Source organism: Anoplolepis gracilipes, chromosome 3 (assembly GCF_047496725.1).
Source record: "Anoplolepis gracilipes chromosome 3, ASM4749672v1, whole genome shotgun sequence".
NCBI lineage: Eukaryota > Metazoa > Arthropoda > Insecta > Hymenoptera > Formicidae > Anoplolepis > Anoplolepis gracilipes.
In genome coordinates, this window is record NC_132972.1 from 17,744,995 (window position 1) to 17,758,260 (window position 13,266).

The 13,266-nt window shown below is 34.5% G+C and overlaps 1 protein-coding gene across 1 annotated transcript; it reads right to left on the reverse strand.

Annotated features, from left to right (window-relative positions):
- Positions 1-245: 245 nt before the first annotated feature.
- Positions 246-3,968, reverse strand: LOC140664049 (uncharacterized). Its single transcript, XM_072888769.1, has 2 exons — positions 3,484-3,968; positions 246-482 (listed from the first exon to the last, which is right to left on the reverse strand). The coding sequence occupies exons 1-2, from the start codon at positions 3,950-3,952 to the stop codon at positions 466-468; spliced, it is 486 nt and encodes a 161-aa protein (XP_072744870.1). The 5' UTR covers positions 3,953-3,968; the 3' UTR covers positions 246-465.
- Between the last annotated feature and the right edge of the window lie 9,298 nt (positions 3,969-13,266).

Below are 13,266 nucleotides of genomic sequence, written 5' to 3' on the forward strand. Positions count from 1 at the left end.
TTAGGTTTCCTTCGGCGCGAAGACAAATTGATGACGATTTATACGTCATCGCGGCGCAGATGCTCGATAACCCAGTCTTGTCGGTATACACCGGGTGTCGCAAATCTTACAGTGCGGCCATGCTGTCCAGTCATTCGTCCCTTGAATGACTCGGTTAATGAAGTACATAATATGAAATACAATTAAAGTTTACGCTATTAATATATAAAATTATTTACAATATTTACATTACCGTAGTTTTTTTTTATTTACAATTATCTGGTTTAACTTTCCAAGTCATTCTCGTCGGCCGCAGAAAATTATCAAATCACATACATGTAAAATTTTTTTTTTTTAATAAATAAATATCAATTTATTACGCAAGTACATACTTGTCTTAGTCATCGTTAGGTATCTTTAATTGGTTTAATCCACGGCTTCAATCTATCAGAAGACAATATGGTGTTGTAGGGTCTCGCCGTTATATTATGGCCAGGGATGTCCTGTACAACATATCGATTTTTATTAAGAACTTTAACAATTCGATACGGACCTTTATATACCGGCTTAAATTTTTTATTTTCACCTATTTTATTTTGGTTATCGCGAAACCATGACGAAGTCATTTTCTTTATACGCTGTCGGAGTTTTATGTTTATTATCATAGATTTTTTTATTATAATTTTGCATTTGTAATGTCGCTTTTTTCGCCAGATCTCGCGAATTCTCACGCTTGTTTTCGAGATTAACCTCAATATTCGCAAGGATTTTAGTTGCCTCTACCACAGAGAAATCTTTATGATTTCTCTGGTGATACCCTAATAAAATTTTAGAAGGCGTATTTTTAATTGAAGCGTGATAGGTATTATTTATCACGTACAGAGCCTTGCCCAGAAAACATTTCCAGTCTCGTGATTCAATTACGAGTTTGCTCAAAGTTGATCTCAAAAATCTATTTACGCGTTCTACAAGTCCGTTGGCCCAAGGGACCGCGACTGCTACCTTATGATGAAGAATGTTGTTTTTGTCGATGAAGTTCTGGAATTCTTTAGAGGTAAAAGTAGTACCTCTGTCCGACACGATGCTATCGGGTGTACCAAATAAATTAAATAATAACTCAAGATTTTCACTAACCTCTTTCGTCGCGGTGGTTCTATTAAGAAATAACCATGTAAAACCAGAAAATGCGTCCACAATTACGTCAAAAATATATTTATATCCATCATCCGTTTCTTTTAAAGGACCGAAATGATCCACATACCATTTTTTGCACGGTGCCGTCGGCATAGTTATAATTTGACACTCGCCTTCTCTCGCATTACTCCCGGTATTATGGGTCAAACAAACGAGACAATTATCAATATGGTCCCTTATTTTTTTACGCATGGATGGGAACCAATAATTTTCCCTGATACCTTGATACGTCTTTTTAATCCCGCAATGGGCCATGTCATCATGGTGCGCTTTTATAATGTTAATGTGCATCGAATCCGGCACAACAAATCGCGATCTATCTGTATCTTTTTTGTATACTAATCCGTCTATAAGCTCGAATTTATCGTTATCTTCATACTCGAGATTATGTGCAATTTCTTTTACCCTTTCATCCTGAAGTTGTTTAAACTCGAGTTCCCGCTCGATCGGAATCGAATCGATATATGCGACCTGCCTACTTAAAGCGTCTACGTGTGGCATTTGACGACCAGAACGATGAATTAATTTGAAACGGTAATTTTGCAAACAAAGAGTCCAACGAGCTATTCTTGGATTTAAATTAACTTTGTTAACCGCATAGACTAAAGCGTTGCAATCTGTCACTATTGTAAAATCAATGCCATAAAGGTAAACATGAAAACGTTCTATCGCACGTACAATCGCGAGCATTTCTAATTCGCAACTGTGATATTTGGATTTCGCTTGATTTGTCGTCTGGCTAAAATATGCAACCGGTAACCATTTATTATCAGTGGTTTTTTGCAATAGAATTGCACCTAGCCCTTGCGCACTCGCGTCCGTGTGCAACTGAGTTTCCGCCCCTGGATTATAAATATTTAAAATCGGGCGCGAACACAATTCATCTTTCAACATTTCAAACGCCTCGATGCACTTATCGTCAAAATTGAATACGACTGTTTTCTTTAAAAGATTATACAAAGATTTAGCCTTAATTGAGTAATCTTTAATAAACTTTCGGAAATATCCAGTCAGTCCCAAAAAGCGTTGTACTTCCAGAATATTTTTCGGCTGATGAAATTCTCTAATTGCTTTTGTATGTCTTGTACTAATCGTAATGGCATTCGGAGAGAGAATATAACCCAAATATTCTAATGAGGTTCTAAGAAACTTACATTTTTTATAATTAAGTTCAAAATTATATCTTTTCAGTGTAATTAACACTTCTTTCAAAACCCCCAAATTTGCTTCTACAATCCGACGGAATTAGAATATCGTCAATATAAACGATTAGTTTTTCCTGTCTTATTAACGGATGTAAAATACTGACTAGTCTTTTTTGGAATTCCGTGGGTGACTCACTAAAACCAAAGGGAAGACGCGTGTATTTAAACTGACCTTCCGTAGTCGCAGACGATAAGTACTTTGTTGAATCTGGATGAACTTTAATATGATGAAACCCATCTTTCAAATCAAGCAATGTAAACACGGATTTACCGCTCAATTTCGCGATGCAATCCTCGATAATTGGAAATGGATATTTTTGTTTCTGGACCCAACTATTAAATGGTCATAAATCCACACACATACGCATTGATCCGTCTTTTTTCTTAACCGAAACTATCCGCGCGCAATACGGAGACGTACTCGGCTTAATAATTTTTCTATGCAACAAATCATCGGTAATTTTATTAATTTGGACTCGCTCTGCCTACGCAAGTCTTCTTGGCGCATACGCATATGGTGAACTGTGTTTGAGATATATCTTAACGGAATAATCGTCATCCATCGGCTGAATTGTCATGTTTTCGATTTGAATAAACAACTTGGTCAAACGTTTTTTAACGGCATTGTCGAAGTCAACAGTAAAATCAAAATCTTGTTTGTCGAGACATCGACTTCGCTACACGCTATCATATTCAACAAAAACTGTGGAAACAGTTCGACTTTATTATTGCAAACATTTTTCTTCGGACGATAAACAGCTGTTATTTCGTGTTTTTCCAAGAAGTCACGACTCAAAATCAAGTCCGTCGACAAATTCTTATCAACCAAAACATGCAAAGAAATCTCAAAAACAATTCCCGGTATTTGTTCAAAACATATTATTGTTTGTGCTAAACCACATATATTTATGGAAAGGTTGTTGATTGCCTTATACGCAACCTTGACTAAAGTCAAATTTGAATTCGTATTAAAAAAAAACGTCAAAAACGTCCGCCCATATAAAAGAAATCGGACTACCCGTATCACAAAGAGCGCTCAAACAATAATTTGTATTATTTAAATTAACGATTTTTACAGAAACATTGTTAATTATGATTTTCCTACCGGAATCCTGCTGCACCACTGCAACCGTCTCTGTTGGACCCTGAGAGGGATGAACTGCAGACACCGCAGCCGCCACCGCCGGAACGACCGTTGAATGCTGCTGCTTCCTCTCCATTAGTTTCGGGCAACTAAAGCGATAGTGGCCCAACTCTTTGCAGTACGCACATGGAAACTTAGGCCTACGATAATTTTTTTTTGCGTGCCCGGGCTTACCACAGCTATCACACCGCTGCTGATGATGTTGATGATGACCAGAACCCGATGATTTTACCGCGATAGCACGTCGTCCCTCCGGCTTTGCCGTGACCGCCGTTATCCGATGCATCTCGTCCAAGAACTGGTCGACTGTTTCGACCCGTAGGGATGCTGCCAAAGCTCTCAATGCCTGGCTATTGATGCCGGACATCAGCATCTGCACTGAGTCTCGTTGAGATAGATTGAGACTGTGCGTCAATGCGAGCTGGTCCATGGTATATTTCTGGAAAGATTCCTTTCCAGCACTCCACTTTCTTGCCTCGATTTTCTGCAAGACCACGTTAAACTGGACGGTGCGATCAAACTTCTTCATGATCGCTTGGCTGAAGCCGGTCCACAACTCCAACATTTCTCCGAGATCGAACCATCGTCTGGCCAGCCCTGCTAATCTGCTTGTAGCTGCGAGGAGAGTCACGTCGTCTGATACCTGGTGTATTCGGGCACTACGATCCACCCATTGCACCCAGAGACGCACATTTTCCTCGTCTGTCCCTTTGAATTCGAGAATTTGTGGGGACAAAAGATTCACCGCATGAGCGGGTGAAGCGACTGCAATAGAACTCTGTGATGGTGAGTTTCTCGGCCCGTCGGCTCGCGCCTCTCGGCCGGAGTCGACGCTCCACGACGATCCCTGATTTCCGTTCATCGCTGTTAGAACTTGAAGCATCTGCTGAAGAAGATGCTGTTGACTGTTCATCTGTGTCTGCATGGTATTTGTGAACTTGGCCATCTGGGCAGCCAGATCACTTGATGCTGCATTAAAATCAGCCGTCGATGGTTGATTCAATGCTTCCGCCGCTTCGGCATTCATTTCGTCCTATTCGAAACTTAGCGAAGGTGCATTCAACTCGAAATAACCCATGATAATATCAATTAATTTTGATTTGTCATTTACTATCTTCAAATGATATTGAGCAGCCTCTTCTTTGAGTTGCTTCAACGTCAATCCGTCCAAGCGAGCTCGATGCATCTTGAGGTGCACACACTATTTCCGATAGCAAGAAGCACGGAAAAACCGTAGCAATTTGTTATAAATCAATGTCTCTAATGCACAAACTATCGCACGAGCGAGACACACAAATCAGATCCCATTTCTGATAAATCTGTAGGAAATTCTACTCGATGTAAAAAGTTTATAAATAAATAAAAAACAATAAATAACAAACGGCCTTAGAGAGCAAACCTGTGTACTGATAAACGAGTTAGGTGATAATTAACAAACCATATAATTAATCGACAAAGTAAAATATTATAATTAATATCAAAAACTTCAACTTTATCATACATATGTCGTGAAATCACCAATAATAAATCTATAATATCACAATTATATATCGCATCAATACCTAACCTTATATTAAACGATAAATGTTTAGAGAGATTAAATTAACAATTAAATATAATTCGAGTGCGTACGTTTCAAGCTCATTTTTAAGTCTTCTTCAGCGCAATAGTAAAAATACAATTTTAATAGAACGAGAATTTATAAAGTATTAGTAATATATAAAAAGTAATTTATAAAAATTAATTAGTAATTTATAAAAAATTTATAAATGTAAGTGTAATGAAGTTGTTAACTTCGTTGTTAAGACCGTCTCCGATGTGTTTTTTAAAAAATTTTTTGGCAGACAACAGAGTCAACATTACAAAAACCACTGACCTTATAATATTGTATGTGAATAGCAATGATCGTTGAAATCTGTAAATAAATGATGTTTTTACTAAAGTAACTTTTGCCATAATAATTACTAATCAGTAACTGATAGGTGCTCACTCACTCTTAACAATATATAGTGACGGTTGGTATTAAATTGTTGACTCGTGTACTGTGGAGTTCACTCGGATAATGTCAGAACACAATAACAAGTTACGTATATATATATTGTGTTCCCACCACTAGATTTTTGGAAGAGCATTAACAATATCATGATAGACACTCGGTAAATTTTCCGTGTCAATTTGTAAATTTAGACAGTTCCTTTGTCTTTTGATGAACAGCATCTCAGAGATAAGCCTCTTGTTATAAAATGGAGCCTTGTCAAGGATTCTAACGTTATCCCAGTCAAAATCATGGTCAAATTCTCTTCTGTGGTTAGTGATTACCGAGGTTGTGTTAGTATTATGATGTATATGTTTTTTATGTTCATTGATTCTAGTTTTTAACTTGCGGGAAGTTTGACCAACGTATGAGGCGTCACAATGTAGACAGTTTATTTTATAAACGACGTTAGTTTTTGATTCAGTAGGAATGATGTCTTTATGAACTCTAATTAATCTATTTATTTTGTTAAGACTAAACTGTGCGATTTTCACTCTCGAATTTTTTGTTATCCTATTAAAAATTCGAGAGTGAAAATCGCAGTTTAATCTTAACAAAATAAATAGATTAATTAGAGCTCATAAAGACATCATTCCTACTGAATCAAAAACTAACGTCGTTTATAAAATAAACTGTCTACATTGTGACGCCTCATACGTTGGTCAAACTTCCCGCAAGTTAAAAACTAGAATCAACGAACATAAAAGACATATACATCATAATACTAATACAAACTCGGTAATTACTAATCATAGGCGGGAGTTTAATCATGAATTTGACTGGGATGATGTTAAAATACTCGATGAGACTCAATTTTATAACAAGAGGCTTATCTCTGAGATGCTGTTCATCAAAAGACAAAGGAACTGTCTAAATTTACAAATTGACACGGAAAATTTACCGAGTGTCTATCATGATATTGTTAATGCTCTTCCAAAAATCTAGTGGTGGGAACACAATATATATATACGTAACTTGTTATTGTGTTCTGACATTATCCGAGTGAACTCCACAGTACACGAGTCAACAATTTACCAACCGTCACTATATATTGTTAAGAGTGAGTGAGCACCTATCAGTTACTGATTAGTGATTATTATGGCAAAAGTTACTTTAGTAAAAACATCACTTATTTATAGATTTCAACGATCATTGCTATTCACATACAATATTATAAGGTCAGTGGTTTTTGTAATGTTGACTCTGTTGTCTGCCAAAAAATTTTTTAAAAAACACACATCGGAGACGGTCTTAACAGCGAAGTTAACAACTTCATTACACTTACATTTATAAATTTTTTATAAATTACTAATTAATTTTTATAAATTACTTTTTATATATTACTAATAATTTATAAATTCTCGTTCTATTAAAATTGTAAATTTGTATTTTTACTATTGTGCTGAAGAAGACTTAAAAATGAGCTTGAAACGTACGCACTCGAATTATATTTAATTGTTAATTTAATCTCTCTAAACATTTATCGTTTAATATAAGGTTAGGTAATGATGCGATAGTGCGATATATAATTGTGATATTATAGATTTATTATTGGTAATTTCACGACATATGTATGATAAAGTTGAAGTTTTTGATATTAATTATAATATATTTTACTTTGTCGATTAATTATATGGTTTGTTAATTATCACCTAACTCGTTTATCAGTACACAGATTTGCTCTCTAAGGGCGTTTGTTATTTATCGTTCTTAATTTATATTTAAGAGAGCACTGATTTCATTTATTTATGTAATTTATAAATAAATAAAGAAAAGATAAATAAATGTTTGTCAGGAAATAAATGTTTATAAAAATTAAGATTGTTCACCACCGCACAAGCGTGTAATAAAACGATGGTGGCCTCGGAGTTGATACTCCAGAATGATGCCACACTGAAATGTCAGGTTGGTCGTCTTATAAATAATTAGCACAGTTAATTATACCAGACAGATCTTTTATTTGATAACTATTCAACACAACGCGGATTAAATAATACAAACGTTATCTCTCTTTTAATTCGGTTCGATCACCGTTACAATTGAGAGCCTCGCGATCTTCGTTTGTTAACAAAAGAACACGTCCTAACAGTATCGCGGCTCGAGAGAGAGTGCTCTCACACTCACGTTGATATCTCGCATTAGGTTCCTTCGGCGCGAAGACAAATTGATGACGATTTATACGTCATCGCGGCGCAGGCGCTCGATAACCCAGTCTTCTCGGTGTACACCGGGTGTCGCAAATCTTACAATATGTAATATTGGTACATATATGTTACTTATGTGTAACACATATAAGAAAATTTCTCTCGTTAATGTATAATAAGTGCATAAATACTAATAATCATAAATTATGCACTCATATTTAAAACAACTATATTTAAAATATTTTTCTTAAATAAAATTGCATTTAAATCACAGCAGCATTATATGACTTAGAACAGGCCTGTGGCCTAGTTTCGTAGAAAGAAATAAAAAGAATTAAACAATAAGCAAAAATCGGCCAAAAAATGCAAAGCAGTTACAAGTTAACTTGAAAAAAAAAATCCGTTTTTATGGTTAAACTGGCTGTATATCTTTTTCTTTCCAATGTAAACTCTAATGATTACTACTAATATAATTACTCAAAATGTTACTATTAATTCAAAATATTACTAATTATTTAGAATAAAGTATTAGTATTATAACAGAAAAGACATTTTTGTACTATAGTAACAAAATAAACAAAAACTTTAAATTTTTTGTCGCCAGTAACGATCAGCAATTTATATAAAGCTGTATTTCAAAATTACTACCAGCCAGAGCAGTGTCAGTTATAATTCACGTTACTTTACGTATACTCAAGTCCCTGGCACTATAGCTATTCTTCCAATACAAAAATATTATCCTCTGAATGTCATCAGTAATATACGTCACTATGCGATGCTGATAGTCAAGTTGATCTATATATGACGGTGTGGCCAGTATCGCTAATTTGAAATTATTTGATTATTGCTTTTATTTATAAAGAAATTCTTTGCAAATTTAATAAATTTATTGTTTACAATCGTTTATATTCTTTTTTAGTTTCACGATGCTTACGTGCGTTGTGCCTATAAGTTGTCCACAAAATAAACCGAGCACTTGACTAGCGGCGGACATTTAGAAGGATAATTTTACGGCTGTGCCAAGGACCTAATACGTATATAATACATTTGCAGCGTTGATAACAATTTTGCGTTGAGCACAGTCTAAGGAAATTCTTTATAGACCCAAAACCGGACTTTTGATTGCCTTTTCTTCGTTAGGCATTGATTGTAGTTATCAGTTTTTTTCTACACACTGCCATTATGTTGTTTACGCCATGGTGCATTTGCAAGTAAAGTATTAGCAACTTTGTCACATATTGTCAAATCTTTTGCTTCAAAGCGTGTCATTAGAGCACCTAAACATTGAAACAAAAAGTATATAAAATAAAAATATAAATAAGTACGACAAAATAAATTACGTGTGCAGTATAATTCTTCATACAAAATAAATCAAAAATAAAAATGACGTGTATTACCTAAGAAACAAAATGGAATATTAACAACAATAAATTCTTACCTTGTACTAGTTCCCATATCTTAAGATTTTTAAATCTTTGTTTTCCTCGTGTACCGTGGAAATTATAATTGCTAGCTAAAGAGTTACTTAAAATTTTTGATAGCAATTTTTTGACAGAATTTTCTATGCTTTTTGGATCAATAAATTTTGCAAAATAAAAGGTCTGGAAATAGAAAATTATTTGTCAAATAAAATAATCATAACTTAAACGTGCACAATAATGTAAACCAGGCCTGTACAACTGAAAAAAACATCAATAATGCTGTTTGCATAGGCAACACGCGATACTAAGAGCATTGGCGGGCACAATTTTCTTTTTTAATAATTTTCTTTTTAAATAAATTGTGTGGTATAAATTGATATAAATTCTGTCTGTAACTTATCTTCTCTTTTGTCATGTTACACTCTTCTCTTCTATATATTATTTTTATCTAAAAATTATCTTTTTTATCTTAAAATTTGATAACCACGGCCACAAGTATTATTTTTAACTGCCCGCAATTACCCGAGCAACTAGTTGTGCAGTTGGCTTTAAAAAAATATTAATTATATATTATTGATCTAAACTTACCGCTGTTATAAATTGTTATTATCTTTAAGAAATTCTTCCATTTGATTCAATTCAAGCTCAGTTTCAACTGGAAAAGATGGGAGACCACTAGGGCGTTTAACAACTTTTTCTTCAGGGAGTAAATAGCGGTGCAGTTTTTCTTGATTCATCATAAAAATATCCACTTTGTTGTTAATTTGTTTTGTAATTTCCATATTTTCATCTAATTTGTAAATACAATTAGCAAGCATAGTTTGTAGTGATGAATCCTCTGAAATTAATCCTAGAAAAAAATGTTATTTTAGAGATATATTATTTATTATTTAAAAAATATACAGGATGATTCAAAAAAACCTGATGTCCTTAAAATAACATTATATTTTTGAGCAAATTCTAAGACGATTTTTCCTTATACAAAATTTTGTCCGAAGCTTAGTTTTTGAGATATAATTAAAAATAGCTAATTACGAGCCGGGTACAACGGGCAGGCAGGGACGGCGCAACGCGGCATGGTCTAATGGCTTCCATAGACGATTAATACTATTGCATAAAATTTTATATTGCACAATATTATTGATTGAAGTTTATTGAGCAATTATTGCATTATCCAATACAATTATTAGACAATATTATTGACCGCCTAGGAGGCTGTAATGTGACGGTTGAAATCGTTAATAACGCGAGTAATCGTTTTACATAATTGACAATAAATTTGCAAGCGGACAAGCAAAAAATGAAGTAATAATTACGGTTTAATTAAATATTTTTACCTTTAAGAAAATCCACGAGTTTATGATCCTTTTGGTGATTTATTCGGCTTGTGAATGACAGCTTCTGAATTTCACTTCACAGTTCACAATTTCATAATAAATATCACTAGAAACATTGTGAAACTGTATTTACTGCAGTACTTCACTATCACTCGCCTAAATATTAAATTCCGCACAGATTGAGAGATCCACGATAAAATACGACCGATTTATTATTATTTACGAAGGTTACGATTATTTGTTTACTCTCTGACTGATCATAGTTCATCTACACTCACAAGATAGCACTAATGTGATCGTCGATAACAAAGGAATTGCACGAAAAAAATCTCGACGCGCATACCGTGACATACCTCGTGGAACAAAAAAAATCGCGTTTAATTTTTTTATTAAAAAATCTATAATAATAATATTGAAATATCTACAATTTAATCTTTTATTAAAATATGTAATAAATCAATAATATAAAAACAGTTTTGTTAATGTATTGTATCTAATATTTATTAAAAAGAAAAATTTACAAAAGGTGTTCGAAATGACCACCGTCCATCGTGACGCAAGCTCTTAATCGTTTTAATATATTAATTTGTACATTTTCCAACATATTTTCATTAATGTTCCAAATTGCTTCATGGAGTTTGGCGTCCAATTCTTCCATGAAGTTTCAGGAAGTTTTCTGTAAACGATTTCTTTACAGTAACCCCATAAAAAATCTAAAGGGTTGAAATCCGGAGATCTTGCCGGCCAACGTATTGGATCATAATGGCCCATCCAACGCTCAGGAAACTGCCGATTCAAATATTGAGTCACAACTCTGGCGTTGTGTGGCCCGGCACCATCTTGTTGAAAAACAAGATTATTCCTTTCGACTAGAAGAACGTCTTCTACAAATTCCGGCATTGTATTTTCCAGGAAGTCGAGATAATTTACGCCATTTAAAACGTCCGGAAGATAAATCGGACCCAATATTTGATGTCCCATAATTCCTGCCCAGACATTCCTCTTCCAACGAGTCTGAAAACTCCTAGGTCGAGTAAGGTGAGGATTTTCATCACTCCAATAGTGACTGTTATGCATATTGAAGATACCTTCTCGTGTGAATAGCGATTCATCACACGAGAAAGAAATCTCGGATCTTTTCATCCACCTTCCTCAAGATATCTTCGCAAAAGATCCTTCTCCGAAGATAGTCTCCTGGTTGTAATTCCTGTACGCGGGTATAATAATATGCGTGTAATTTTTCGTCGTTTAAAATTCTTTGTACAGTAGAATATGATAAATTGTGCTCTCGAGCAATGATTCTAATGCTAGTTTCCGGTTCTTGTTCGACAGCATGAATAACTGTTTCCGTATTTCTTAAATTTCTTGCCTCACGCATTTTTCCAGCATCATGTTTATTTATTAATACGCTACCCGTTTCAAACAATCTTTGAGCTGCTGCTAGTATCACGTTCGGCGACGGATGTCGTGCTCGGTTCGGCGTACCTTCTTGCAGCTGGATGATGCTGCCCTTGACATTCACCGAGTGCCATCAGCATATCATAGTATTCTTGCGTAGTATACAATGCCATTTCTTTCTTGCGTATTTTAATGAAAGGTGAAGATTAACGCAGATATCGATTAATATTGTATTATTTACACAATATGATCGTTGCCTTGCAACCGCAAAATAACGCTCTGTTTTTTTTTGTGGCAAAATTTTTAATGCTCAAACATTGTATGTAATCGGCAAAATTTTAGCAAATAAAAAGGATAAAAAAAATTTGCAAATTTTTTGTCACAATTTTTTTTTTGTATTTTTACATAATCATACCAATTTCATACAATTTCTAAACATTTATTTATTAATATTTTAATAACACATAATCAATAATTAACACATTAGCAATAATTTTAATGCTAGAGTAGTAATGGGGCAGGTATGGCCCGTCAAAACAAACCCCCACCACCGCGCCCTCGGGCACCGCGGGGGGTGTCTGGTGTTTTCCCCCACTACCACCAGGACTGACAGAAAAAAAATTGGCGGTTGGAGAAGGAAGGGTTAGCGCTCAGGTAAGAAAAATTTATTTTTTGAAAAAATTTTCTGGTTTTCTCGGGATTTGAACCTGGATCCTTCGTATTGCTGATCCTGGTCCTGGTATGCTGAGCTAAATAAGAACTTACTAGAGTAAAGGTTAGATAAGGCATTTATGTTATGTAGTGGGGCAGGTATGGCCCGTCAAAACAAATGACGTCACATGGTAGGCGACCGTGTATAACGTCATGCCTGTGAAGATGAAAAAAGGATAATAACACAGGAATATGCAGGTTCTATCAAACGCGACGGTATGACGCAACGAAAGAAATAGTATTATCGGTGGCTTATATTATACTGCGCGCCTATTGTTGAAAGAGGTTGCGGAATATCCTCTTTCAACAATAAAAGTAACGGAACTACTTACATGTAAAATGGGAAAGAGGAGTGGGTGAAAGAAATAGATGATTAAAAATAAAATTGCTCACATTTATTGATGCAGATTTTTACTACAAAAATCAATATTCTTATTACATATAATTAAGGTAATAATTAATTTTTATTAAGTAATAGTACAATGTATTTTTTTATATTTTATTACACAGAGGTTTACATGTTTAAACATTACATGTCGGTATGTTTAATACGGTTTTCGTGAAAGAAAATTTTATTAAATCATCGTACAATCAAGCGATCGTTACGTTCGCAATCTTCGGTAAAAAGAGTAAGAAACTGATTAAGATCGTAACCACTACACATATAATATAAAAATACGCAGCAGTATTGCCCACAA

Excerpts from the sequence above, each read along its gene's own strand:
- LOC140664049 (XM_072888769.1), bottom strand. The coding sequence starts at position 3,952 with ATGGACCAGCTCGCATTGACGCACAGTCTCAATCTATCTCAACGAGAC.